General features: G+C 41.1%; 1 protein-coding gene and 1 long non-coding RNA gene across 2 annotated transcripts; both read right to left on the reverse strand.

Moving 5' to 3' along the window:
* Window positions 1–1,990: 1,990 nt before the first annotated feature.
* On the reverse strand, window positions 1,991–15,976 carry LOC114427316 (uncharacterized). Its single transcript, XR_003669454.1, has 3 exons — window positions 15,863–15,976; window positions 5,243–5,428; window positions 1,991–3,763 (listed from the first exon to the last, which is right to left on the reverse strand). It is a non-coding gene; the product is annotated as an uncharacterized LOC114427316 (long non-coding RNA).
* Window positions 15,977–17,507: 1,531 nt separating this feature from the next.
* Window positions 17,508–20,103, reverse strand: foxa2 (forkhead box A2). The gene is made up of 2 exons (XM_028395259.1): window positions 19,781–20,103; window positions 17,508–19,104 (listed from the first exon to the last, which is right to left on the reverse strand). The coding sequence occupies exons 1-2, from the start codon at window positions 19,850–19,852 to the stop codon at window positions 17,932–17,934; spliced, it is 1,245 nt and encodes a 414-aa protein (XP_028251060.1). The 5' UTR covers window positions 19,853–20,103; the 3' UTR covers window positions 17,508–17,931.
* Between the last annotated feature and the right edge of the window lie 4,890 nt (window positions 20,104–24,993).

Below are 24,993 nucleotides of genomic sequence, written 5' to 3' on the forward strand. Positions count from 1 at the left end.
ACTTTGTTTACTTCCTGGGCTGCAAATCACCCATGTAATTTTCACTGCTCCACCGAGATGGCCATAACATCCCTGCTCTTGTATACACTTTATGATTTGACTCATATGTTGGGGTTCAATACATCTATATTGACTCAGGTAATTGAACACGAGGGACACGGGCTGTATTCATAAAAAGAGGCAGGGAGACATTTTAGTGAATAGAGGGTTATTGGAACAGCCGTGAGAAGCTTCTGGCAGGTTGATGGACAAGGTTTTTGCTTTAAGAGAGGCGTCAGGCGCTACGTCTGTCATTGAATGCAGTTCAGGCGTGACGATGGAGGGACAGAGGTCTTCCACCTGAGCAGATTTTGTTCGGCGTCGCTCCATTACCTGAGTGGGCCACCTTTGTCTTATAGCTCCATGTGGAAAATGAATACACACTGAAACGGTGCAGGCTGCAGCCGTCACAGGGGTTGTTTGTGTGTGCTGTTGAGGGGTGAAAACAGTGAGAATTCTTCCCTATTTATCTCTAGAATCACCTAGTCTCATCCCACAGTAATAATCTAAATTTTTACAGTGGAAAACTTTTAACTGCTGCCTGCCAACCACACTTGTTAAGAGGCAGGACCGAACCTAACAACCCCTCACAATAGAAAGATATATTTTATTAGCATTCTTTGAGTAAGTCAGCAATCTGACTAGCTGATGTGCAGAGATGGTGCCAGCCCACTTAGTTAACAGAGTCTGTGGATGGAGTCAGCCTGCACTGACCCGTGACTGCCACAGCTGGCTGCTGGGTAATCTGTCGGCTTCACTGCACTGCTGCTAAGTATTTGTCTCTTCATAAAGTCTGGAAATTCTAAAGTAACAAGAGCTTTGATTTGTATGAATGACTAATTATGATTCTGTTTGAGCTGGGATGCCATATGGTGTCAAGTTGAAAATCCTAATATTATACTCTTGTACACCTTTTAAATTATTTGATTTGACGGTAGTTGTCACCTGCCAGCACAAAATGAGACACTAGCTAGCCACAGTGAGGGCGAAAAGAAATCTTGAGTCACTGCCCATCACACACAATGAAGAAAATTAAACATGATTAAATTATTGAAGTTTATTTTTTGTCTCTTTTGGACACAATAATAAAAATCTGACACGATGACAGACTGAAAAACATCATTTATTTGTAGAAATACATTGAGAAACAAATGAATAAGAACTTTTCAAAGGGCACACAAGAAAGAGTTTCTATAGGCCAAAGCTTTGTAGAGAGGCCAGCTCTATCTGTGTCTTGAATCCCTAAAGGCAGCAGGTAGAATTAGCACAGAGGTCCCCTCCCCTTGAGAACAGCATTACTCATGAACTACATTTTCCATAGAGAGGAATATTACTTCTTTCTAGGTGTGGGCCTGTCAAAAGACAAGGGGTTAATGCAGTGCATTGCTGCTTAAAGCACACTTTGCTCTTTTCAAATTTTACCATTGTGCCTTGCAGGATCAAACAGGCCCTTTCATCAAGTCGCTGTGTTCATTGAGCTTTCATGTCTTACCTCATTACTGGAAAACTTTTCTTTGATTGAGCCGAGGTCTGAGCAGAGTTTGGTCAGACAATGGGGCTGGACGACTTTCACCATAATACAATGAGGAGGCAACAAAGATGATGTCTCAAATCCCTCTCGAGATGCTGGGCCCCCACACTTTACTGTGGCCAGCAGGCCTCTGAATTACAGTAAGATCCCTAAAAGTAAGGATTTGTAACTCCTCTGATCAGACTCAGCTCACGACCAGCGGAGGCTAAATCCCTGCAGGGAACCAGTGACAGACCAGGGGATGAGATGAGCTTCGAATACATCTCTGCACATGTTAAACCTCTCTGATAGTCTCTGAAAGAAAGCTTTAAGGGGGTTAAATTCAACTTTAAAATATGCCGGTTTTAGCACAAGTTAGAAATTTAGAAGAATGTTAAATTTAGGCAATGATGTTTTTTTAAATAACACACAACGCATCTGTTCTTAAAAAGAGAATATTTTATTCATTTTGATTCTCCATAGTTTCAGTGCCTTTTTTTTTAGTTCTAGCAAAGTGCTAACATTTCATACTAGACACCAATATTTTTTCCAATCATTTTTTTTGGGGGGGATATAGAGCAAACACAGTCTGAGTGAATCCTTGAGTATACACACCCCTCTCTGACTCTGAGAATTGGCCTGCAAGAGTCTGAAAGCCCAGACAGAAGTGATCAGTTGTGTGTCTCTGAGCTAACTACTTTTGACCTTTTTTCAGCTATTCATTCCTTCACCTCTCACATTATAGACCAGAGCACCACCACTCCTACATTTTCAATAATATTTTTACACACCGCCTGTCTGCCTGTTTTTCTGTATCTTACTTTTACAGCTTAATTTCCTCTCTTCTTGATTGAAATTGTTTGTTTTATAACATTTTTTTATCATATTCCATGATAACTGCTTTATAGGCAGAGGTAATTGCAGACTGTCATACCAAAATCCCAACAAGAGACAATATAAATATTTGAGTGATAAAAAAAGTAAGATGTTCCTGTGACCTGGTCTAAGTAGAAAATTGAAAATGAAATAAACTGCACCGGTTGTGAATTTTCCACTCTGATAATTTTTCCTTTCTTTGGACGGAGCAGCCAATAAGAGCCAAGCTTTTGTTCCTGTTATCACACACTGTTCATTTGTCTCCCAGGCGGAAAGCCATGTTAAGATAACGCCATCCTATCATCTGATTGTCTTATCAAAGTTGAGCGACACAGCACCCCCAGTCACTCTGAACAATCAGTCCGTCTGGATGAAAAGGTTAAGTGCTCCAGACACCTCTTGTTAAACTTTGTGGCCAAAATACTCTGATAGCAGAAATTAACCACAGTGTCTATTACACACATGATTTATTTGAGATTTATTTTTCACATGCTATTTTAACACACCGCGCACACATCAGCCAATACTCCTGTTTAATTTCTTATGACGTCCTCTCAACATTTCAAGTGCAAGAGTGTGCAACCCTTATACAGCATTTGACACCAAGGTCAGCGGAATTGCCCCACTTGAACTAAAAGACATTTAGTTTGGTTTGGAAAGTGAAAACTCGGACACCGTTAATTTGTTTGCTCTCCCACTAGTCATGACCACAGCAAATGCCATCACCTCAAAGAAGTGGTCGGCCGTCCTCACTTTTATTTGTTTGTTTCTTTGGAGTGTGTGAGAAGTTGTGGAGCCTGGCTGGAGCGGACGTTGGACTTGTGGAGGGGGGTTGCGGTGACTATCTAGAAGCAAGGCTTTGCAAGGAGAAAGCTATAGGGAGCTAGCAAACAAGTTAGCTAGGAGCAGGGAGAGAGGGGTGGTGGCGGAGTGGAGGTGGTGATGGTGTAGGGAGGGGTGGGGATTCATTTAGCCAGGCATAGCTGCTCTTGTTTGTGGTTGTCCCTGACAGCGTCGGCAACGCTGCTCCAAAGCACCTGTGTTTGCTCACTAGCTTTCCCCCAATCTGCTCGAAAAATGCTGTGAGCATGTCACATGGTGGCCAGATAGCCTGGGCTCCATGGGAATACAAAAGCCGGGGCTTTTAGAACAGTTAATCATTAATGGAGGCCTCTCTTTTGTTCCCATTCAGCTCCACGCTGACAGAGGCTTTGATATTACATATGGCAGACAGGTCGGACGTAGATATAGCCAAGTACATCGACAGGAAAGTGCTTTCAGGTCAGTTGACGCAGGGTGATGAAAGTAAGCAGCTATGGAAAGTGTCCTCAAATGTATCTGTGGAGGACAGGGAGAACACACAGGTCAGTTTTATGCAACAATTTATGGCATATCATGTCCTTTAACAAGCAGGTGGTTAGTAGCAACATGATAAAAGTATTGCCAACTATGTGGGCTCAAAAGGTGTGTATAAGCTAAAAAAAGAGTAAATAATTTAGGGCCGTTAATTTCCTGATTACAGAATTGTCACTGATTGGCCGGATGGCAATAAATGAAGCAAGCTTTCATGGGACTGGAGGCCATTTTACCAACCCCACAATTAATTAACATGCCCTAATCTCAGTTTGCTCTTCATCTTGAACTGTCAATGAAAACTCCAAGACTCATTTCACGCCTGTCAAAGTGGGCTTTAGAATAAAAAGAAGAAAAAAAAAAGCAATGCATGAACTTGCTTTCACAAAGCAGGGCCAAATTTATCTGGAGGGGAGATTAGGTTTGCACAGCCACATTCTTATAAAGCACTAAAAGGGTCACAGACAAACTCTTATCTTCCATTTACCTCAGCATGCCAATGGTTCTTTATTGAAAGTTAGTCTCAACCCCACCCTAACCCCCCTAGTGCTAATAATACTGTATGGGATTTGGAGAGGATAGTGGGACCACAAACATTTACGGCTGAAAATGCAGCACAAGAGCGGGCAAAGTGGCCACTCAATGCAGGATGCTCGGTGTGCCTAGAGTCAATCATTAACGTGGCACTTTTAGTCATATCGGCTCTCTCGCACAGAGAGAAAAGATAAATGAAGGTTGTGTTTCAGGGAATGAAGTAAGGCTCCAACTAACCAACTTGGGTGCCTTAGCAAACATACCAGCCCAGGTTTCTTTTGAGATGCTTGTGGAAGGTTCTCACAATATGTTCTCAAGCTGGCCAACAATGACTCAGGCTCACTAATAAGCACAACCTTCTTAACATTAAATACTTTTGTTTTTTATGCCTCATAAGAAAAACAAAAGTTCTGTGAAAATAATGAGGAATTATTTTATAAATACAGAATGATTTAAACAATTTAGGCATCACACACAAATGTTTCATTTTCATTCTGCAGCAGCATGATGCTACGTCTCTGCCTGAAAATATGAAATTCTTTGTCTTTATCATGTGTGAGAGTCATGCAGCCATAAATCTTTCCCTTCCTTACATGCAGCTTGACTTCACTACAGTGTGTTTATTTGCTAACCCTGCTCACCAGCGATAAGGGCCACTGATGTCCCCAAACTGTAGCTCACAATCTCTCTTTTAGCAACAGCACCTCCGTGTTTCTACCAACACATTTGCACCATGCAACCCACAATAAGAGGAAAAAAAAGACAAAAACATAGGTGCTAATAAATCCTGTGTCTCGGCTATCAGGAAATAAATTATACTGAGCAGAGTCAAAGGATGGGCTTAACAAGTGTATGTTTCAAACAAAAGTTCCTGTTTCAGGAGGGAAGGTGCATGGGTGATGGATGGCTTGGCAAACATAGTTGACATACCTGGCCAATGCCATGGGCCGGTCACAACCCAGGACTGAGAGGGACATTGTGTGAGTGTTTGAGTGTGTGTGTGTGTGTTTGAGTGCATCGGTGTAGCTCTTTCACTGCTATCCTTCTTCCCTCTGAGGCTTCCTCTCCCTCCTCTCCTCCACTCGGGCCGTGGGGATCACTTCAGTCAGCAGAGCCCTGTTTGACAGAGACACAGCCTCCATATAAATCCCATCCTCCTATTTATTTGATGTGCAGTTCTACTAGGACGCCTTCGATCCGTCCTCAGGGAGCCCGCATCTCAAAACACTCAAATAGTCTGGGTGCACAGATAAGCACAGAGCTGGAATTATACTCCCAAATTCCCAAATCCTCATAGAGCATTGTTCCATTGTGTAAAACGCATACACAGAAAGAAAACATGATACAGAAGTGTGACTTATTGTCACTGCTGTTCCTGTTCTAATTTAATGTATTTTTGCTTGTTAGAGGTAAAAACTAAATACAAAAAATATATATATATACAAACAGAAAAAAATGTGTGTTTTCCATGAGTGCAGTTTGGAGCGTGGGAGATGGGTCAGATGGGTCAGTGCAGTCCAGTGGATGAGTGGTAGACCTTTACAGGGAACACCCAGGAATGTTTAGTTAACTCGCCCGTCGCATTCAAGCATGTGTGTCAAAGGTGTTTACAGGGTGTTGACATTCACACACAGGCAGAGAGGTAATGTGAATGGTATACCTACGTCTGGCTCAGATGTGCTCTGAATTGAAAGTTCAGCACAACTAATATGAAGCAAAGAGTCAGGATTCTCTAAAGCAAGCATTTCAATTTAAAGCACTTGCAACCATTTCAAAAGCAGTGAAACGAGCTGTGAACTGCTGCAGCTCATTAAATGGAAAAAGTTTAAATATCAATTATTAATATTATTACAAATTTCAAATTTTAAACCAAAACATATATGTCACAATATAATGTTTGAATACTTGTTTTTTGAAAAATGTGTTACTTATATTTAAACAAAACTTTTTTGACGGTTTTGAATATATTTAAATAACCATTAAGGAATTTGTTTAATACTATAATCCTTCAGTGAAATATATACCAATATAGACACAGGTCACAGCAGTTATAAAGTTATGTTTTACCATAGGGAAAGCTATATGGTTATATGAAATCATATCATATCATACAAAACGCTTCTAATATATAGGCTTTTAAAATGCTTTTTTCCTGTAATTCTATTAATAAATATTAATTATCTTTTACTTTAATGTGAAATTTTTCTTTTATAATCCATAAAATGGATTTATAGCTCTCCTCAAATTCATATAACTCCACTCATTAGATTAACGTAATATTTTTCTCTTTGTTTTAAAAGATTATTTCATTGGAAATACATTTCTCATTAGTTTATTCTCATAGGATAAATTTGGCATTATGTTTTTTTCTGTATTTAGAATATAAATAAAGGATAATTACATAGTAATTTCTGCAATGCAGTACCACTGATAAACCTTACCTAATAATGTGTGCTTTAATTTTCCTTTATGTGATACCTTAGCAATAAAAAGTAATTACACAGTCATATATCCAGTTATTGCATCGAAGGGCAAACACAGGGTATGTAAATATAAATGTTTATATTTCCACATTTTAAAAACCCCAATTTAATAATGAGTGTGGATGAAATCTGATAACATTATTGGTTTTTGTTTAATTTATGGAGTAAAAAGTAAAGTATACTTTATATTAAAAACATTTTTTGAAAACAAAACGGAAATTTTCCAACAAAAAAAATCTATTAAAATTTCTAATAAAAATACTGCCATTTATAAAAATAATAATCCCTAAAATATCTGGAATTTAATCCTTACAGTCTTCATTATCTTTTAATCTGTATTTCACATACAAATGCCAAAAATCTAACCACATTCAAACAATGCAAGCCAGTCTGTCTGTCAGTCTGTCTGTATGACCACCCACTGAGAGCTGTGGGGCATGAAGTGAAAGGCTCTAACCGTGTCCTACCAGCTCCGCTGCACTGACCTACAGGTGACAAAACAGCAACCCTGCTAAAGTGCCGGTACATCCAATTACTTTAGGTCACATCATGTCCAAATTTAGCGACTGAACCACACACCAGAAAGCTACAAGGCATCACTCAGACCGCCATTGTTTAAGGTAATTGGAGGAGTGTTGTAAGTTTCCTATGACTCACACAGCTCTTTTCTCCACCCATGAATGCTGGAAGATTGTAGGTCATAGCTAACTTTAAAACGGAGTCCTCTCAACTCATAAATTACATGGCCATGGACAACCTTAAGCAGTGTTGAAATGCCTCGAACAGAGCTTTATTTCAGCGTTGCTGGAGCGTGAAGCTGAGAGCACCACCCCACAAGGAGCCTAGCTCTCACAGGCACAAATAAGACAGCTATTTATCTTGCCATACCTGAGGTCTGACATGCTGGCAAAACGCCGTTGGTGCACCAAAGGTGGATGCGAAAACAAGCACTTACTGTTTCTTAATGATGTTGCTCTTTGAGGTATTGCTTCCGAACAGGTCATGCCTCTTTTTTTTTTTCCTTTCTGGTGATTAGAGCCCGCATAAATAAAGTCAGGTCTTAAATTTAAAAATTCTGCCCCAAACAAAAAGGTTTTCCTTCCTGGGGCCTGTCTTGGCACAGCTACCGGCACTTTGAAATCTGATCTGATAGATTAAGGGCTTAGCCATTAGAATAAACCATTGTGGATTCATCGTGGGTTGTGTTTTCTCTCTGGTGATAAAAAGAGCAGTTTTTTATGCCATGTCTATGAGTGTAAAAATTGTTTGTAACCCAAGATCAACATTCTGCAAATTCATAAAATAATACATAATACAGGATGTTGTTTGTGTAAATGTGACAGTAAAAACATAGCTAGCGAATATCATCCTTCACAACATCATATTGTGTTGAAATCATCCTTGATCTGACCACCCAGGGGGTCCCTGACACCGCAACCTTTACAGAGGGGGATGGGCTTCTGTGTGTGTTTGTGTTTAGGCAAGTGTCTGCTCACATGCATGAATATGCTCCTTCATCTTATGTGTATTGATCCTCCTGTGACATCCCACCACCTCTCTCTCTTTTTTTTGTTTGTTTGTTTGTTTGTTTCAGATTCATTTACTATTGTTATTTTACTCCCAGCAGACTTCAGCGGGGAAGCACGCTACTTCCATTTCCTGCCTACGCAGACAGCATTACATGTATTGAGTGTGAATACGCATTCTGCAGAGAACTGGTCAATGTAAATGCAAACACAAACCAACACACCAAAACAAAGGGGGCACAATATGGATCCTTTTCTGAGCCAGAGCCACTACACTTTGCTCTGTTTGCCCTCTCCTCTGGTTGGAGTTGCCATTAGGTCATATAATGGCTGCATCTCATTTCTCCCTCAAGAGCCCTCAGAAGCTTTTTGCCTTTGGCTGAAAAAGCACATTTTTGTTGTGCTGTAGAAACGGAGCTCCTCGCTTAGATCTTTTTGGCTCTTCATTTTTTTTGTTTTAGAAGTAAAACTTCTCCTTTCTCTTATTAAAAAAAACACACACACACACACACAAAAAAACTACGGGCATCGTTATCATTCTCGGTGCTTGACTTGTGCTTCTTTCTCTAAGACCAGAAGAGGGGTCAGCCGTTATCCCCCCTCCCCATCCGCCACCCTGCTTTTTATGGCAAAGTGAGAGCAATTGAGCCCCTAAACGAGTACACATGCTAAAGTGAACAGAGATACACACGCGATAACCCGTTCAATTAGACAACGTCATCGTGCAGGCAGAATGTGGACAGATAAATGACCATACAGTATGGCGTACAATGGGAATTAAAAGTATAGGGCAGCTGGGCTCTTATCTGGCCGGGGAAGAAGAAACCAGGCAACAAAGGGAGGCCTAAGACTAAGAGGCTTGATGCATGGGAAAGCCATGGGCCGGCCATTGTGGCTGCCCTTCTGCTGAGCAAATAGTCCAAACTGTTCATTCCCCATCTCCCATTCTCTCGCCGGTACATTGTTTGTGTCCTTGCATTTCATTCTGACTGGGGAAGATTGCTCTCAGGGCCAGTGAGCAAACAGTCCAGAAAAGAGCCAGCTATCTCCTGCCGTTCCCAGGAGAACTAGCATTTTTATTTCAGCTCCAAGCTGTCAAAGGATTGGAGAGTTTATGTCAGGATCCTGAATTAATTGCTTTAAGCCTTGGGGCTGACGCCGGCGTTTTTATCACCAAATGTTCGGTAAAATGTTTCCTAGCAAATTATGCAACCCCCTCCCCAACATCTCTCTCAGTCGCCAAACATTTGGTATTGGATACATACAGGATGAGTTTCTGCAACACAAATGATGTGTTTAGTTGTTGTGACAGCACAATGGTGTGAATAGTGATGGGCTATAGCACGGCTGTCAAGGATTTGGTGGAATGAAGGCAAACAGCAAACTTTTGTGTGAATGCGTGCATGTGTGTTTTTTCATTCTCCCTCTCCGTGACGGTAGGTGCACGAGCCAAGCTTGGCAATAAAATGAGTAAGCTTACAGATGCCTCAATAAACCATAGCTGTTCAGACATTTGGTGGACCGAGCTTTAAAGGCTCCAAACTGTCCCCTGAACTGCCAAACTGACTCCAGAACCGTCTGTCACACTCATTTCCATCCCAGGGTAATGCTTACCTAATACTGTATATCATACATTTGGATCTGCATAACCCCTATGTTTGCCTGCAGACCATATACCCTTCTGCTTTATCTTCTTCATAGCCAATTTAAAAACAAACTTTGGACTACATCAACATCTGTAGTTCTCATGGTGAAGTTTAGCAGTTTAGAATCTGGTGCATGCAACTCAAAAATAAGTTTTATCTAAACATATTAATGTTGGGTCATCGTTGCCTGTTTGGCTAAAACGACACACAGACAGGCAGTTTAACAGTTCCTGTCTTTTGAGCCACATGCACATTAATTACTCAACCTGGAGGCACCATTTGGACTTTGTATTTCTTTTCTTGAGTTGTGTAGTGGACCGTTTTATTTGCATATATACCAGTTATGCTTTTTAAATCCTTTGACACACTACTTGTCATTTACCCATCAATCATTGCAATAAAAGGCGGTGGTCCTCTAATCTAAATATGGATCGTGACTTGTTCCCAAAAAAAATATGCAACTTCTCTTCACATGATGGATTTGCATTTGAAGGAAAGTCCTTGTAAAATTTGCATTAGTACATAAAGGCAACTGTCTTTGACACTGTGACCTCAAACAAGTCTAAACCCACAGCAAATTTAACTGTACCCAACAGCCTTCACACATAATCTTTTCGATGGGGCACTTCAAGATAATGGTGACCAATAAATCTACCATTTGACTCCTTAATCTGAGAGATATTAAGTGATAAATGCTGCGATGTTTCTGTCAGCATCAAGCAGGCGAGGGTTAAATAGTGTGTATCAGGGGACTACTCTACAGTGGGGAGAACATACAGGCCTCATCCTTCAGTATAATCTGCTCAACAACCCTTATAGACACCTCCCAGCTTTCCTCAATCCTTCAACTGAACATCCGTCTTCCCATTATAAATAACACAGCCATTTATATGGGATTAAATTGGGGATTAATTTGATTCAAGTCAGGGTATGGGAATTCATTAGCAGGCTGACAGTGGCACTATACATGGGGAGAATTTAATTTGAATCCCCCAAGGGAAGCACTATAAGGCGCTGGAGCCATGTTGAAATAAAGGTCTGAAAGACAAGGGGGGATATTGTTCCACTCTTTAGATTTGGACACTAGTTAGGTGGCACTTTATTGTTGTTGATAGGTTGTTATCCAATTGAGAGCTGCATTGCTATTAGGTGAGAGAGTGCAGAAATAGACAAAGCATGGAGGACAGAGTAAGATGGGTTTATCTGAACGAAAGAGGCTTACCCTGAGGTTTGGCCTTGTCTATCTGCATGGATCAACAGTTCTTACCACTCGTATGAATGTGAGGATGTATGTGTAGGTTTTTCACACAGATTTAGCTCTCACTCATACGGTATTAAAATGAGCACATTATTTGAATGTCAGTGATTCTCATGAATGTTGAAATGGCATATCTTTCATGGCCATTCCCAACAAGCGCTGTGGTGTAAAGAGAAGGCATTAAATTCAACTCAGACGCAGATTACAGAATTCACCCCTGCAGAACACCATCCTGGCATTCTCTAAATTGGACAAGTCCTATTGTAAGATAGCATATCAATGTGCACATGTCTGCATAGGAGAACATATGCAGGACAAAATATTCCGTAGTTTGTTATTCCGAGGACAGCACTGGGGGCACACGGGCTTGTTTGCCTTTGCTGGGAGAGGAGATTGGATTGGGGGTTTAAATGAATCGCTGGCGCACCACGTTTATAGGTTTCATTAACTTTTAATGAGTTGGGTGTCCTTCGCTGTGATTGGCTGGCAAAGATCTGCTTTCACTTCCTGGAACTGGAGCTGAGGGGGAAGTGAGGAGATATTGCAGCGTGTTGGCTTCCATGTTATGGCCATGTGCTGCTAAATGTGCCACACTGGGGGGAAATAGTTCAGTACTATTCATCTGCACTGGCAAGAGCTGTGTGTAAAACCTGGAGGTATCAACCCTCAGGGGGAATAAAGAAGCTGTGGCAGATCAATCACAGTGAGGCAGGCATCCCTGTACTACTGCTGACTGACAGATCATTTTTATGGTAGCTTTGCCAACAAGGTTTGATCTCAAAGAGAAGCATGAGACCCACTGGGAAATGCCTGTGGAATTACTAAAGCAGGGTTAGAAGCATGAGAGCGTGCATGAACACAAATGCTTGCAGCAGTCAACCCAGCCAATATCTAACTTCACATTTTGAGCATCTTTAATCTCCATCCAATATAGTATCTTTCTGCTTGGGTGATCACACTTCTATTATCGTGCATGGAGGCCTTTTCTGTATGCTTTATGTATCTCGTTGAGAAGCTAATCTCCCCTCCAGTGTGGGGCTGAGCCTCACTTCAGTGCTCTGGAGAAACAACAAGCTTTGGCGGTCATCTCCATTTTATCTCCATCACGCTGACATAAGATGGAAGGCTCCTCTTCAAAAATGTACATTATCTTCCTCACCTTTGATATACAGTTGCTTCTTTTATAGAGACTCCTGGTTGGTTTGGTAAGGTGTGGGATAGTTTTTCTTCTGTTTGCATGATGGCAGACCTGCTGTGTTGCAACACTTTAGTATAAACACTAACCATCCATCCACTTCCAACTATAAAAAGGCAGCAGGGTAGTCAGAGGCACCCCGTCCTGGCCTGAAAAGATTGCCTTTAGGTCACTGCATGTCCCACCAGCTGCTGCCTCACAGTGCTCAATGGGCATTGTTGACGGACCTCTATCTCTCTCACTCTCTCTCAGGACATGAAGGAGTCCTGCGTTGGAATGTCACATAGATGTGTCAGAAGAGTGCGGACACATCACAGTTAGCGTCCGCATTCTCACCCTGTCCATCCTGCCATCCCTCTCTCTCTTTTTGTCTCACACACATACACACACTTCTACCTTTTCATCATCAAAAAATTGCCACATCTCTTTTTTGTGTTTGTTTATTTTAGTCTTACTCAGAAAAGTGAACTAAAAAATCTTGAAAAATATATTTTACACTTAGTACAAAAGATTTCATTAAATAAATACTCATCAGGTGTGGAAATTGTGAACTGTGCCATAGCAAACTATTTAGATAGTAGCCAAAGGATGTAGTAAAGACTGTTTTAAAAGGAGAAAAAACACATTTTGAAAGGATTGTCAAATTTTTTCCCTTTCCATGACTATCTTTCATCAATTTTATGCAAAGGCCTTCACAGCCCAATAATCATTCATCAGTTTAAAATCCTGTCTGAGGTCCAATTTTTATGCATATTCAAACAGTTTTTTTTATTATTAAAAATAAAAATACAGCAATTAAAGCTATCAAAAACATGTTTAGTTGTTAGGCCTTTATAAAAACTAAATGCACAAAACATTTAGCTGAAGGATATATAAAATTAAATTTCTATTCCTAAATAATAATTATATATATTATACTGCAGAAATTCAGGTTATGCTTATGTGCAAATTTATTTATCTGTTAAACCTACATGAACACATGTTGAATGAACGAAATGAGTATTTTAATTTATAAATTAATATGCAGAATGCTATTTAATATTTTTAATATTGATGTAACAATAGTATATATGTAGGCCTATATATAAATCAATAGCCTATCAATAGCAGAAACTAACAGACAATAATGACAGCATGGTAACAGATCCACTACAGCTGCAGCGCAGGCTGAAATGTGTATTCAGTTCTGAGATTAGCAGGCATTTTAAATATCTTTGTTCACGTTGTAATTTGTTTCCTTAAATCTAAATGAATTATTCCTCGTTTTTTGCTTTCTCGGAATAAAATAATAGCGACTAATACACAAATCTTACGCGTGTTCTTTAGAGATGTGCGGATAATTTGGAGACACTTATGGTGGATAGACGGACGGGACAGTGGAGCGTCACACCGGGATGGGCCGCCCGCTGAGAAACCATGGGTGGCTTTGAGTTTTGACTTTGTGGTCCCTTTAATATACTGAGGGACGGCAGTTTGCCCTGCTAAGATATGGGATTAGGAGTATTTCTGGTGAAAGAGGAGTTAAGTCGGGCTAGTGTGGACGGTCCCTCCCCTGCAAAAGGCTGAGACAGAATTACAGCTTGTTGGACCGGTGTCCCGCCGTCGCCATGGAGACAGATCTACTTGGGTGTTCCAGTCCTCGGGCTGCAGCGCAGAGCCTGGCTATAGGTGCGGCAGACGCCCTGCTGAGTAGACTACAGAACACCATCTGATAACCCGAAAGAGCCCGTCTGATTTCATGTAAATACAAATATGATGCACCAGTTACCAATGATCGAAGAGTCTTTCTTATTAAGCTGATTGATTGCTAAACTAACCTGCACAGACGCAGATGATTCGGCTGCTGCTCCCCTTCACGGCGTAAAATCTTCCAGTCCATTATTATTATATCTCTCATATTTCTCTAGAACTGCTGTTATGAATGGTGCTGCCATTTCTCTGCTACTATATCCCCCTCCGTTGACGCCCATGGGTGGATGCGCACATGGCTTATAGGGTACTGAGTCATTCATTGAAAATAGAGGCCCAAACTCGCCTTGGCATTAAAATGCATCGCTGTAGGGAAAATGTCTGACTTTGCAGATCTGATGCAATTACACGCTTTTTAAAGACATAAAAAAGGAAAACAAAGAAGTAGCATGTTGTTTCCACACATTGTAAAAAGACGCTAATCTGACTATTTTATTATGCATTGTATAGCCTATTTTTCTACGCATTGTGGTAGCACAACCCTAGATATTATTTTGTTGTTTTTAATAGGCTAATAACCGATTTTCTATCATCGTCTTGCAGCTGGAGTAAAAAAAAAGTCTGGATGCTTTGTGTCTCTGAGAAAAAAAATCCAGGCACTAATCATGCAAAATATGCAAATACAAGCAGAAGTAATGCAGAGAAATCAGGTTAGCGACGTAAAAAGGATCAACAGGCTGGACCATCCTTTTATTCAGTTGCTATAACAACAGATGTGCTCGTCTATGATGGTGCGGCCAGGAGCTGCATGCAGAGGTATCCCCCCCTGAACAAAGTTAGGAGGTAGTCTATACGGGGGAAGGTGCAGGGATGTGGCCTCGGTGCACTTTTGTCCGTCAGTACAGATTGAGGTTGGTTACCTTTGAACCGGCAAAGATCCAAAAGGCCATTCCCGTATCAGTGTGCTTGGAGGGGGCTTGACTGAGGGTTATCCTGCTTTCAAAGGGTCGGAGGAGAGCCGCGTTGAGATACAACAGATTAATAATGGCTGACACATTTTGGAGAGCTCTCCATCTACTTAAGATTGAAAAGAAATTTGAATAAGGCCTTTTAATTTAATTAATATTATTAATATTGTTATAAGTATTATTAGCGATAAAAGGTTTTTTTTTGCTTTTTACGCAGCTATTTATAAATATAATTTATTGATTTCTACCGTGACAATAAAATAATCCAAACTTATTTCTACAATATAAAAGCGACAGCGGGGTCAGTCCTGCAGTAGAGCTCATTTAATGCATGAAATCAATCAGCTGCTGCAAAACAACATCCATCACAGCTGGTATCAGGTCCATATGGAATTCCTGAACAAGTGAAAGGGTCCAGTATCTGCTTACAAATGATTTTATTTTACAGTAGTAGCAATAATATAAATTAATTACTGAAATGACTTCATCAATTCCAAAAAGTTCAGTCGTTCAAAATGCACTATACAATCACATGACCGTTTTTTGCATTGCAGTTGGATCTCTCCATCATGCAATTCAGAGAAACTCGAAGCAGCCTCTATCACCCAACCTGCAGATCCCTCAGCTTTGCACCACCCTGTCGTGAAATCCAATACGTCTCCTTTCTCATGAATTTAGGATATCAGCCCGCGCCCCTCCTCATGCATGCAGCAGAATGGCCATCAAACCATCTCACCCTCAGAGTACAAAAAATAATGGTTTATATAAAAATAAAAGCTTCATACCTGTGCAAAATAGCCGGTGCTTGTTGTTGGCAAGCCACAGGAGCCCATTGTAGAAGCTCGCCTTCTGCCTTCTGCAAAGGGCTCCAGACATCACGGCATTTATTTGAGCTCAAACTCTGTCACTGTTGACTTTAGCACAAAGCAAAGATTTCACTGCCCCGCTAGTTAAAAAAATGATTATTTTACAGAGATATCGATCAGTGTGCTATAAAAAAAATCAGCTTAGCATTATATGTCTAAAATGAATAGAACGAAATTTAATGTCTGTGTAAATTTACAGAGCTGCGGCGTCCTATTCAAAGTTTACACTTGTGCAATTTGGTTTGTGTGTGTACTCTTCCTATATGTGGGCATAGCCTCCACTCTATTGTTTACTGGCTTTGTTTATTCGCAGATCACGCTGTTTAAAGTACGATCTGTAAAGAGGGTCTGGAGAATAAACGCACACTTTAGGCCCTACGTGTTCAGAAGTCGAAGGGGTGTCATTTGGTTGTAAGGGGAGCAGAAATGTCCCCTGGCCTTGGATTTGAGCTCAGCAGGGAAGAACATGCGAGGAGGGGAGTTGGATTCATTTGGACTACAACTATAGCCTATCTTATCTAACAAGAGGGGAGGGCCCAACTACTTTAAAAATAGGGAGTAGACAATGGACCCCCAGATTGTGGGGAGAGAAGTTAGAGCATCACATTCAGGCAGCTCTGTTCCCAAATCAGCCCCTTTTTCCAGCAACTATTCTCCTGCGCCACGGGAGGCTGTTTTATGTGACAATGACACTTAATCTTATTCACTGATCTAAACTTTGCGGTGTGTGTGTGTGTGAGAGAGAGAGAGAGAGAGAGAGAGAGGAGAGTGTGTGTTTATGTGTGTAACATGGGTGAGTGACAGGCATGCATGATGTTTTGGTGTCTCACTGTATGTGTGGGAATGTAAATGGCTGTTGCACTACTTCTAATGTGGCCAGCTCTTCCCACACAATAGGCCGGATGTTTTATTTGCTTATATTTTTGTATCATAAATTCAGTTAAATATTATTGTATTTGTTTTTTCTTTCTATTGAATTCACTGCATGATGCAAATGTATGCAGAAAAGGCTTATTTTCATATTTGGGTTTAATGGTTGTATGTAGGATCCTTTCGTTTTCCTGAACTCCTTCTCTTAGTTTTCAACCCTTTGGTTTCAAAATATCACGAAATACCCAACAGGTTATATAAATATTTTTTTTTTCTTTTTTCCCCCCTCATAAATATCTCAATTTGTGTTTGGGATTAATGAGCATATAATTGTTTTGTTTACATTTCCCAAATGGCAAATTGGGAGCATTGTTCCCGGTTTTATCCAGCAAAGCTATTAATCCCTGCTGAAAGTGTGCGCCTTATTAGAACAGCATGAAGAATGAATTCCAATATTTATAAATAAATAAATATAATTATTCTATGCACTAACAAAGTGCATGTGCCAATTATACATGCAAAAAAAGGCCTGAGTGGAAAAATATGTTGTGGTTTGTAACTGTTTGATGTAAAAACAATTAAATGAATCTCTTTATATAATATTCCTGACCCTAAATAATAATAATAATAATAATAATAATAATAATAATAATAATAATAATAATAATAATAATAATGGCCAAACAGAGTCATATTCAGAAAACAAAACAATAACACTTTAATATAGATTCTGTTCTTGTCACTACAAGAATACACATATACAAGCCATAAATAGGAATTACACAAATGATTGAACAAATCCTGCGAGGCATTTAAATTCATTAAGAATCCATTTATGCAGATGTAGGCATATTTTACAGCAAGTTGTTGTTTGTCTTTGGGGTCCATTCCTGAAGCCGACTTCTGAACAGATCTGTCACATTATCATTACTTTTAATTATTACTGTCAACATCCTCTCAAAATAATTAGGCTACTAACAAACTCGACAACTAAAACGGTGGGGAACGTCAAAAATATCTGAAATACATATTGTACACAAAGTCTATATTTTTTGTTTTGTTTTTTTACAAATGTACAAACCGAACGGAAGAAAGTCCACATCGGATTGAGAAAGAGTTTATGAGGAGTTCATGATTGGCCTGGAATAGACGCCTTGATAGTAAGTTGTATCAGGTATTGATGAAGAATCCAGACCGGCTTTACCCGCCATGGAGCCCATGGAAAGAGCTCCGGTCATGGGGGAGCCATAGCCGGAGTAATGCATCACCTGCTCGTATGTCTTTAGGTCCATTTTGTGATGCTGTTGCTCCGAGGACATGAGGTTATTGATGGAGAAAGGGTGGTTGAAAGAGAAGTGGTGCTCCGGCTTCAGGTGGGCTTCATGCGCAAGGACCGAGTGATGCTGAGACATGAGGTGCTGCCCCTGTGACACCGGGGAGGCAGCGGTGTGCTCCGGGCTCAGGGCCTGGCTCGTCTTCATGTCCGACAGGGACCTTTTGTGCTCGCCGGAGGAGGAGTTGGAGTGCGGAGACTCGTTGCCGTTACAGCTCTCTGAACTGCTGTTGGAGGAGCCGCCGTCTCCCGGTTTGCGGGTGGTGTCCTTAATCATTTTCTTGTCGCACTTGAAGCGCTTCTGCCTCCTCAGGTAGCAGCCGTTCTCAAACATGTTTCCGGAGTCCGGGTGGAGAGTCCAGAAGGAGCCTTTCCCGGGTTTATCCGGTGACCTGGGTACTTTGAGGAAACAGTCATTGAAGGACAGAGAGTGACGGATGGAGTTCTGCCAGCGTTGCTGGTTCTGTCGATAAAAAGGGAAGAGGTCCATTATCCACTGGTAGATCTCGGCGAGTGTCAGCATCTTGCTGGGAGACTGCTGAATAGCCATGGTGATGAGAGAAATGTAGGAATACGGAGGTTTGGCGTGCGTGTAGCTCCTGCGGTAGGTCTTGGGGTCTCTGGACCTGTTGATGTTAGACTGTCCGTATATGGGGCTCATGGCGTTCATGTTGGTGTACGATGTCAGGGCGTTCATGGATGCAGGCTGCGCGGTCATGGGACTCATGCTGGGGCTGAGGGCTGCGCTCATGGCCGTCATGCCTGCGCCCATGCCGTTCATAGCTCCGGTGCCCGGTGACATGCCGGTCATAGAGGGGCTCATGCCCGTGTTGACGTATGACATGTTCATGGAGTTGGCCGTCATGTTGGCTGTGGTGCTCATGCCGGACATGCTCATGTAGGTATTCATAGAGTTCATTCCCAGGCCTGTGTTCATGTTGCCAACTGAGGTGTAACACTGTCAGTGAGGGAAAGAGGCAATCATGAGTTTCATCTGGCATTACACATAGAAGAATTAACTGGAACTGGAATTACTGAACACAGATCAGTGCGTTTAACCTAATAAAATCCCATTTCTATAATTATCAATTATAAATATCATTAAGACAGCTGCCTTTTAACGCGCAGCGTTCCGTAAATGTTAAATGTTTCTGAGGCGTTGGCTGTCCTGTGAAATAGTTTTAAATTACACAGAGGCCAATACAATACAAGCAAATGTAATACAATTGTAAATAAATCCAGTTAAATAATCCGACCAAAATGTGCGATGTCGAAGAAAATGTTTATGCCTGTGGCTGCTCACACCAAACAGCGACAGCAACACGAATGTTTGAGCCACTGTCCCCAAAAAATCAGAGAGCACAGCTGTTTATTAAGTAGAAACGTGACCAAAAATAATCTGATTTAGTAAAATTTATAGACGAATGGAATTATAATCTGAGTAAAAAGTTTCCCCCCCATTATACGTCGAGCAACTTTGTTAGGATAGTGCGCTGCGTGGAGATGGGGGAGGATTTGGAGGCGCCTCAAGTCAATATTTGATCACAAAGTTAATATTATCTCAGGGCTAATATTGAGTTGTATAAAATGGGATCGGCTTTAGACGGAAAAAAATATATATTTAAGGTACCCACCTCGGGCTCTCCGTAGTAGGTGCTCCAATCGGTGTGTTCGTGTCCTTCCATTTTAACTGCTCCAAGCATCATGGAGGACTTTTTACAAAGCGTCTCTCAGCAGAGGGAAAAAGCCAAAAGTCTCTCTAATAGCAGGTGACTGGGGACCACTCAAAGTATCTGGGTCGTCGGTGTGTCCCTTCGTCAAGGACTGGCGCATGTGTGTCTTATGGAGCCAGCCGTGAAATGCGTCTGTCAGTGACTGGAGTTCAAATGACGCTCCGTGCTGCTTGTTAACGCTGTGATATAGCTCTGTGCGCTAGGCAAGCCTCCAATCCCTACTTCTACGCCTTGGGCCCTATTTGAATAATCTCCTCGCACCTAGGCGTGAGACTCCTCAAGCTTCCCCCCACCCCAATTGTACACCTGCGCTGACTGAAAAGAACAGTTTCATATGAAAGGCTTCATTATAAACTAATCTTATTGTATTTTGGCAGGGGCAAAAAAAAGAAAAGAAAAAAAAGAGGGAACTATAAAAGGAATGTTTGGCGCTCTTCCTTGGTGTGCCTTTCATTACGCACATCCTCCAACGTGTTTATTCCACTTCAGCTCAGCTGAAATCATAATCCATTTTTATTGCAATGCGTTTCAGGAATTTATAACCTAAGCCTACATATAATTGTCTATTATTTTACACCTACACCTACCAACACTAAAGAACATCTCATCTAATACCTAATGTTGGATTTCATACGCACACATAATGCTCGAGAAGAATTGGTTTGCTTTATAAACCATGACACAAATGGTTAATTAAAGTGTACCATCATATTTTTTAACTATCAGTCTAAAGGGGATAGGGCATTCAGAGCTGCCATGCGCCTGCATGCATATGTATATAGTTGATATGTCTGCTTAAGATCCTTTAAACGATTTCAACATTTTTGTTAAAATATTTTGTTAAAATATGTCATTTTTGTTGAGACTAAAAAGCATGTGAGGATCATCCTAGTGAAATATGATCAAAGAAGAATCCTTGTCATTATTAAGTAGTTTGATTTTTTCCTAAATTATTTCGCTAATGTTTACAAAAAAGACAAGGTTTAAACCTGATTTATTATCTGAATGACTGAATTACTGCTGCTAAATGTTTTAATTAGTGTTGAATGTAGCTCCAGAGCGCCCTCTCTCGGTCAGTGGCTCTGCTGTGAATTTAGGAGAATTATTTGACACCAAACAGTTTTAAAATAATTAAATTCAACCCCCAGGCTCTCTTACCTATTTTTTATGCAGAGATGAACATACAAATTAGAGAACTGGCCCCATCACCGTGCGTCTTTTCAAATGTAGTTTTATAGCCTTCCTCTTTCTGTGTGGCCCTTTTATTAATAAAAGTTTGGATGTTTTGATCATCCGCTGCTTCAGCAGCGCACTGGTCAGGCCCCGGAGTGCTGAGGGCCCCTTAAATCCCGCAACCCGTACAGTATTTGTATGACACAAACATCAAGGTGAGGCTACAGAGCGGTGCCAGCCACGTGTCGGTAGTTGTACATCTATTTGACTGCATATTTACGCAAGAGCATAACTATCAGTATAGAGCCCCATTAGTAAAGGCGAGTAAACCTGTCGTGTTGACGAGGGACTAACACAGTCTGCTTAACTTGGAAATGAGATCATGAGAAAAAGCTCTGTGTGTTTGAGGATTTGGGATTGCACCAGCAGAGAGCTGGAGATGGTCAAATCTCTGCTTTCTCGGCTTTCCTTCAGTCAACACAAGTTTTTTTAAGTATTATTTTTAATTTTCTAAATTATTGACAATGATAAAACAACGATAGGCTATTACAAAATGGCGTTTACATTAAGAAGTGTTCTTTCTGAGTCGACTAGGCAAAATATTTATGCCACTTTATTTCTGTTGCATGCGTCCAGACGGTGTAGCCTACACCTATCAGCAGCTAGATGTTATACAAACATGTTGCCTAAATGTTTTAATGTCAGAAGTTCCAGTTGTTTTTGAAACGGGATCTTAGGCAACACTTGATTCATTTTAAAATTGTGGGCAAAAAAATCTCAGTTTTTTGAAAATGGTCCTTGACCTTTGTGGCATTACGTTCCTGAATGAGACATGTTACTAATTCCATGGTTAATCATCAAGCTGCCAGAGTCCTCTCACACAGGTGAAGGTCGCTTTTTGGAAAACAAAAACTTCATCTGGAGTTTTGTGCAGTTACTCTCATTGGATTTTGAAAAACTGACCTAATTGCCTTTTCCCAAATAAAATCCATCTGATCATTTAAATGCTACTTCTCTGTAATAATTGTCAGTGCAACAATTGAAAATGTTCCTGATTTTTTTGTGTATTTTTGTTCTGTTGTTTTGGAGACTACAAAAAAAACACTGAGATATCAGACGATATGCTGGTGTTTCCTAATGAGTATCTGCAGTGACAACACAAGGCTTTCACAAACCCTGTGTATACACTGAGTGCGTTTGCTAACAAAACTTTAAAACACTACATGTTAATGTTACATCGACATATCTCCACATTTTGGATAGGTTCCCGGAACAGTGTTGTAACATCTCTACCCGTCCAGCAAATCAATTAACCTCCATCATGAGCAGCGTTACATTTCACACATTCAGGTGTCATTCCTGAAACCATTAAGTGGTGAAAGTTTAATGGCTCAGTTAAAGAATTGAAAGCACAGCACCTACATGAGCTCTAAAGTGACACTAGGAGGATATCTTAGGTGCAGGGGGATGGAAAGGGGGTCATCTCTGCTTTGTGAGAGGAAGGCGGAACTCTTGGAACATTCCTTCAAACACCCAGGAGTTGTTGGCGGGAATGTGTTAACTTGAAGTTTCAACTTTCAAAGTAAGGATTTTTTTTTCAACTGAAATTAAAAGATCCACTTAAGAATGTGCCTTTTTGTGCTTTTGTATCCTCCAGAGTAAACTGGGACACACAATATGGCACAGGGCAAAGGGTTAAGCATGTAATTCATCAAAATAAAATTAATAACGAGAGAGTCTTCCTCTTGGAAAGTGTTGGAAAAAAAATGTTTGCTGCCAACTTGCCTGTGGTGACAGTAAACATTCCAGAGCCGGGCTGGAGTTTGGACTTGCCATTATCTGCCACAGCTGTGACAACGCCTGTTGGCTGCAGGTTTGTGGCTGGCCACACTGTGTTTACCTGGAAATGAATCTGAAAAGCGGCTGGACTGGGAAGGCACACAACCCAGCTAAATAAAAACTGAGAGTGGTCATTGCAACGAGATGCAGTGGGAGGGAGTCCAAAGTTATTGCACTGGCCCCAGTGGGTCAGGGCGCAAACACAGGCGTAAACGCTCTAAGGATATCCTCAAACATGCACCTTTTGATATTGAGAGGAATGTGGCGAGGAATGCCATCCGATATGTTTTATGTTGACTGTATCCAGGGCATCGCAGATTCAATACTTGACTGTTGTGATGTTAAAAGAGCCAGTGTTGACCACTGTCTTTCATTTATCACACAAGGTGACAGTTTATCTGTGGGACCACAGGAGTAGAATGAGGAAGGTGGGCTCCTGAGAGATGCACAGATTAGATGACACTAAAGAATGTACATAGAATAAGAGACATTTGATTATTGCATCATGTTGTTATCGTGTTTTGTAAAACAGGCTTAGGTACTACTTTCCAATAATGCTCAAGTGTAATAATTGTGCAATCAAAACACAAATGTTGGGTTGCCATGTTGTGAAGGCTCCCTTCTCCAATGGAGACGGCTTTCAGGAAAAGAAACTCCAGACAATTTAGAACCTTATCAGTAGCTTATTACTGGCATATATATTAGCACAGTAGATGGCAAAAATGTTACATTTGATTTTTTTACAATGCCCAAAATTGTTTATTTTTTGTTTTTAATTAATCTTGAAATTTAGCAAACCTCAAAAAGCCTAAAATGAGTGTTGTGTGACATGTTTCATATGCCCACCACTGTGACACAGAAGCCATGGTTCCTTGATGTAATGTCTGAACTTTATAGGAAACGTGGACTGGATGTGTATTAGAGCCAGAAGATTTAATATCACCAAATCAGCACATTGTTATTCATTAGTGGACCAACTGCAGAGTCAATACACATTTAATCACAGACTGAAGGCAATTAAAACAGGAGGGGGGCCAGTAGTGCTATGTTAATTAAAGTGCCAGGCTCCCATGGGAAGCTCTGTGGCTAAATATCACTACAATCAAGCCCGTGCAATAATCCATGATGAGCTATTGCTGTTCACACGAGGTCGTTATGCTGTCAGACCCCCGTCAGCGTGGACAAGAGGGCAAACCCGGCGTTGTGATTAAAAAGTTGTGTATCAGTAATGGCCTTTCTAATCTCAAATGTCTCAAGGGACGAGGCTAGCATCCTTTTCATGACAGTTAAATTAATCCAACAGTTTTATTTTGATGTAATAGTGTGAAATAGGTGTATAACCCACAGTGCTTCTCAAATCTGCTTGACTGCAGCCTTTGCTGAGACCTCTTGAGAAAACATGCACACACACACACACATCTCTACATCTGAGTGGTCCATTTCCTTTTCCCATCAATCACTCAGTCAGTCAGCGAGTGAGGTTCATATCTGCTGCTGTCTTATCTGTATTCCAGGCTGATGGGAAAATTCAAGTTTGGGATTACCTCTGACTGCTGACCCGAACCCATCTCTGACAACTGGCCAGCCCTGTGCTTTCATTATTCTCCAGCTTCAAAGCACTGTAAAACAAAATCTGAGCTGCAGTCATATCTGCAAACCCTGATCCTGAATGTGCCGTTTCTCTTTTGCATACAAGAATGATATCTTGCCTGCATTAGAGACAAGCCAGGATCTATAGCCTTCTAGCAGGCAGTTGTCTTCTTCCTGTAAGGACGGAGGGCCCATCCATATGCAGATGGCTAATTTGTAGTGTTTACAGAGGAGCATAGAGGGGGCCGACAACTCATGAAGAGGGCTGAAAAGGGGCTGCCTACGTGTCACCCCAGGAGCCTGCTGTTAAAGCCTGCCCTACCAGAGCAACAACATAAGTGTCCAATCTGTGTTTGCTTACCCGTGGACACCGATGGCTGAGTCCTGGCCTGGGGCCCGTAAATTGTGCCTTTTTTACAGGCCCTGACAGCTAACAGGCTATTGGGAACAGGGGCCCAATGACACGGCCACTCAACAGATTAGCACCTCATCAGCCTCCTGCAGCTTCGAAC

The sequence above is a fragment of the Parambassis ranga genome, chromosome 22 (assembly GCF_900634625.1).
Source record: "Parambassis ranga chromosome 22, fParRan2.1, whole genome shotgun sequence".
Lineage (NCBI taxonomy): Eukaryota > Metazoa > Chordata > Actinopteri > Ambassidae > Parambassis > Parambassis ranga.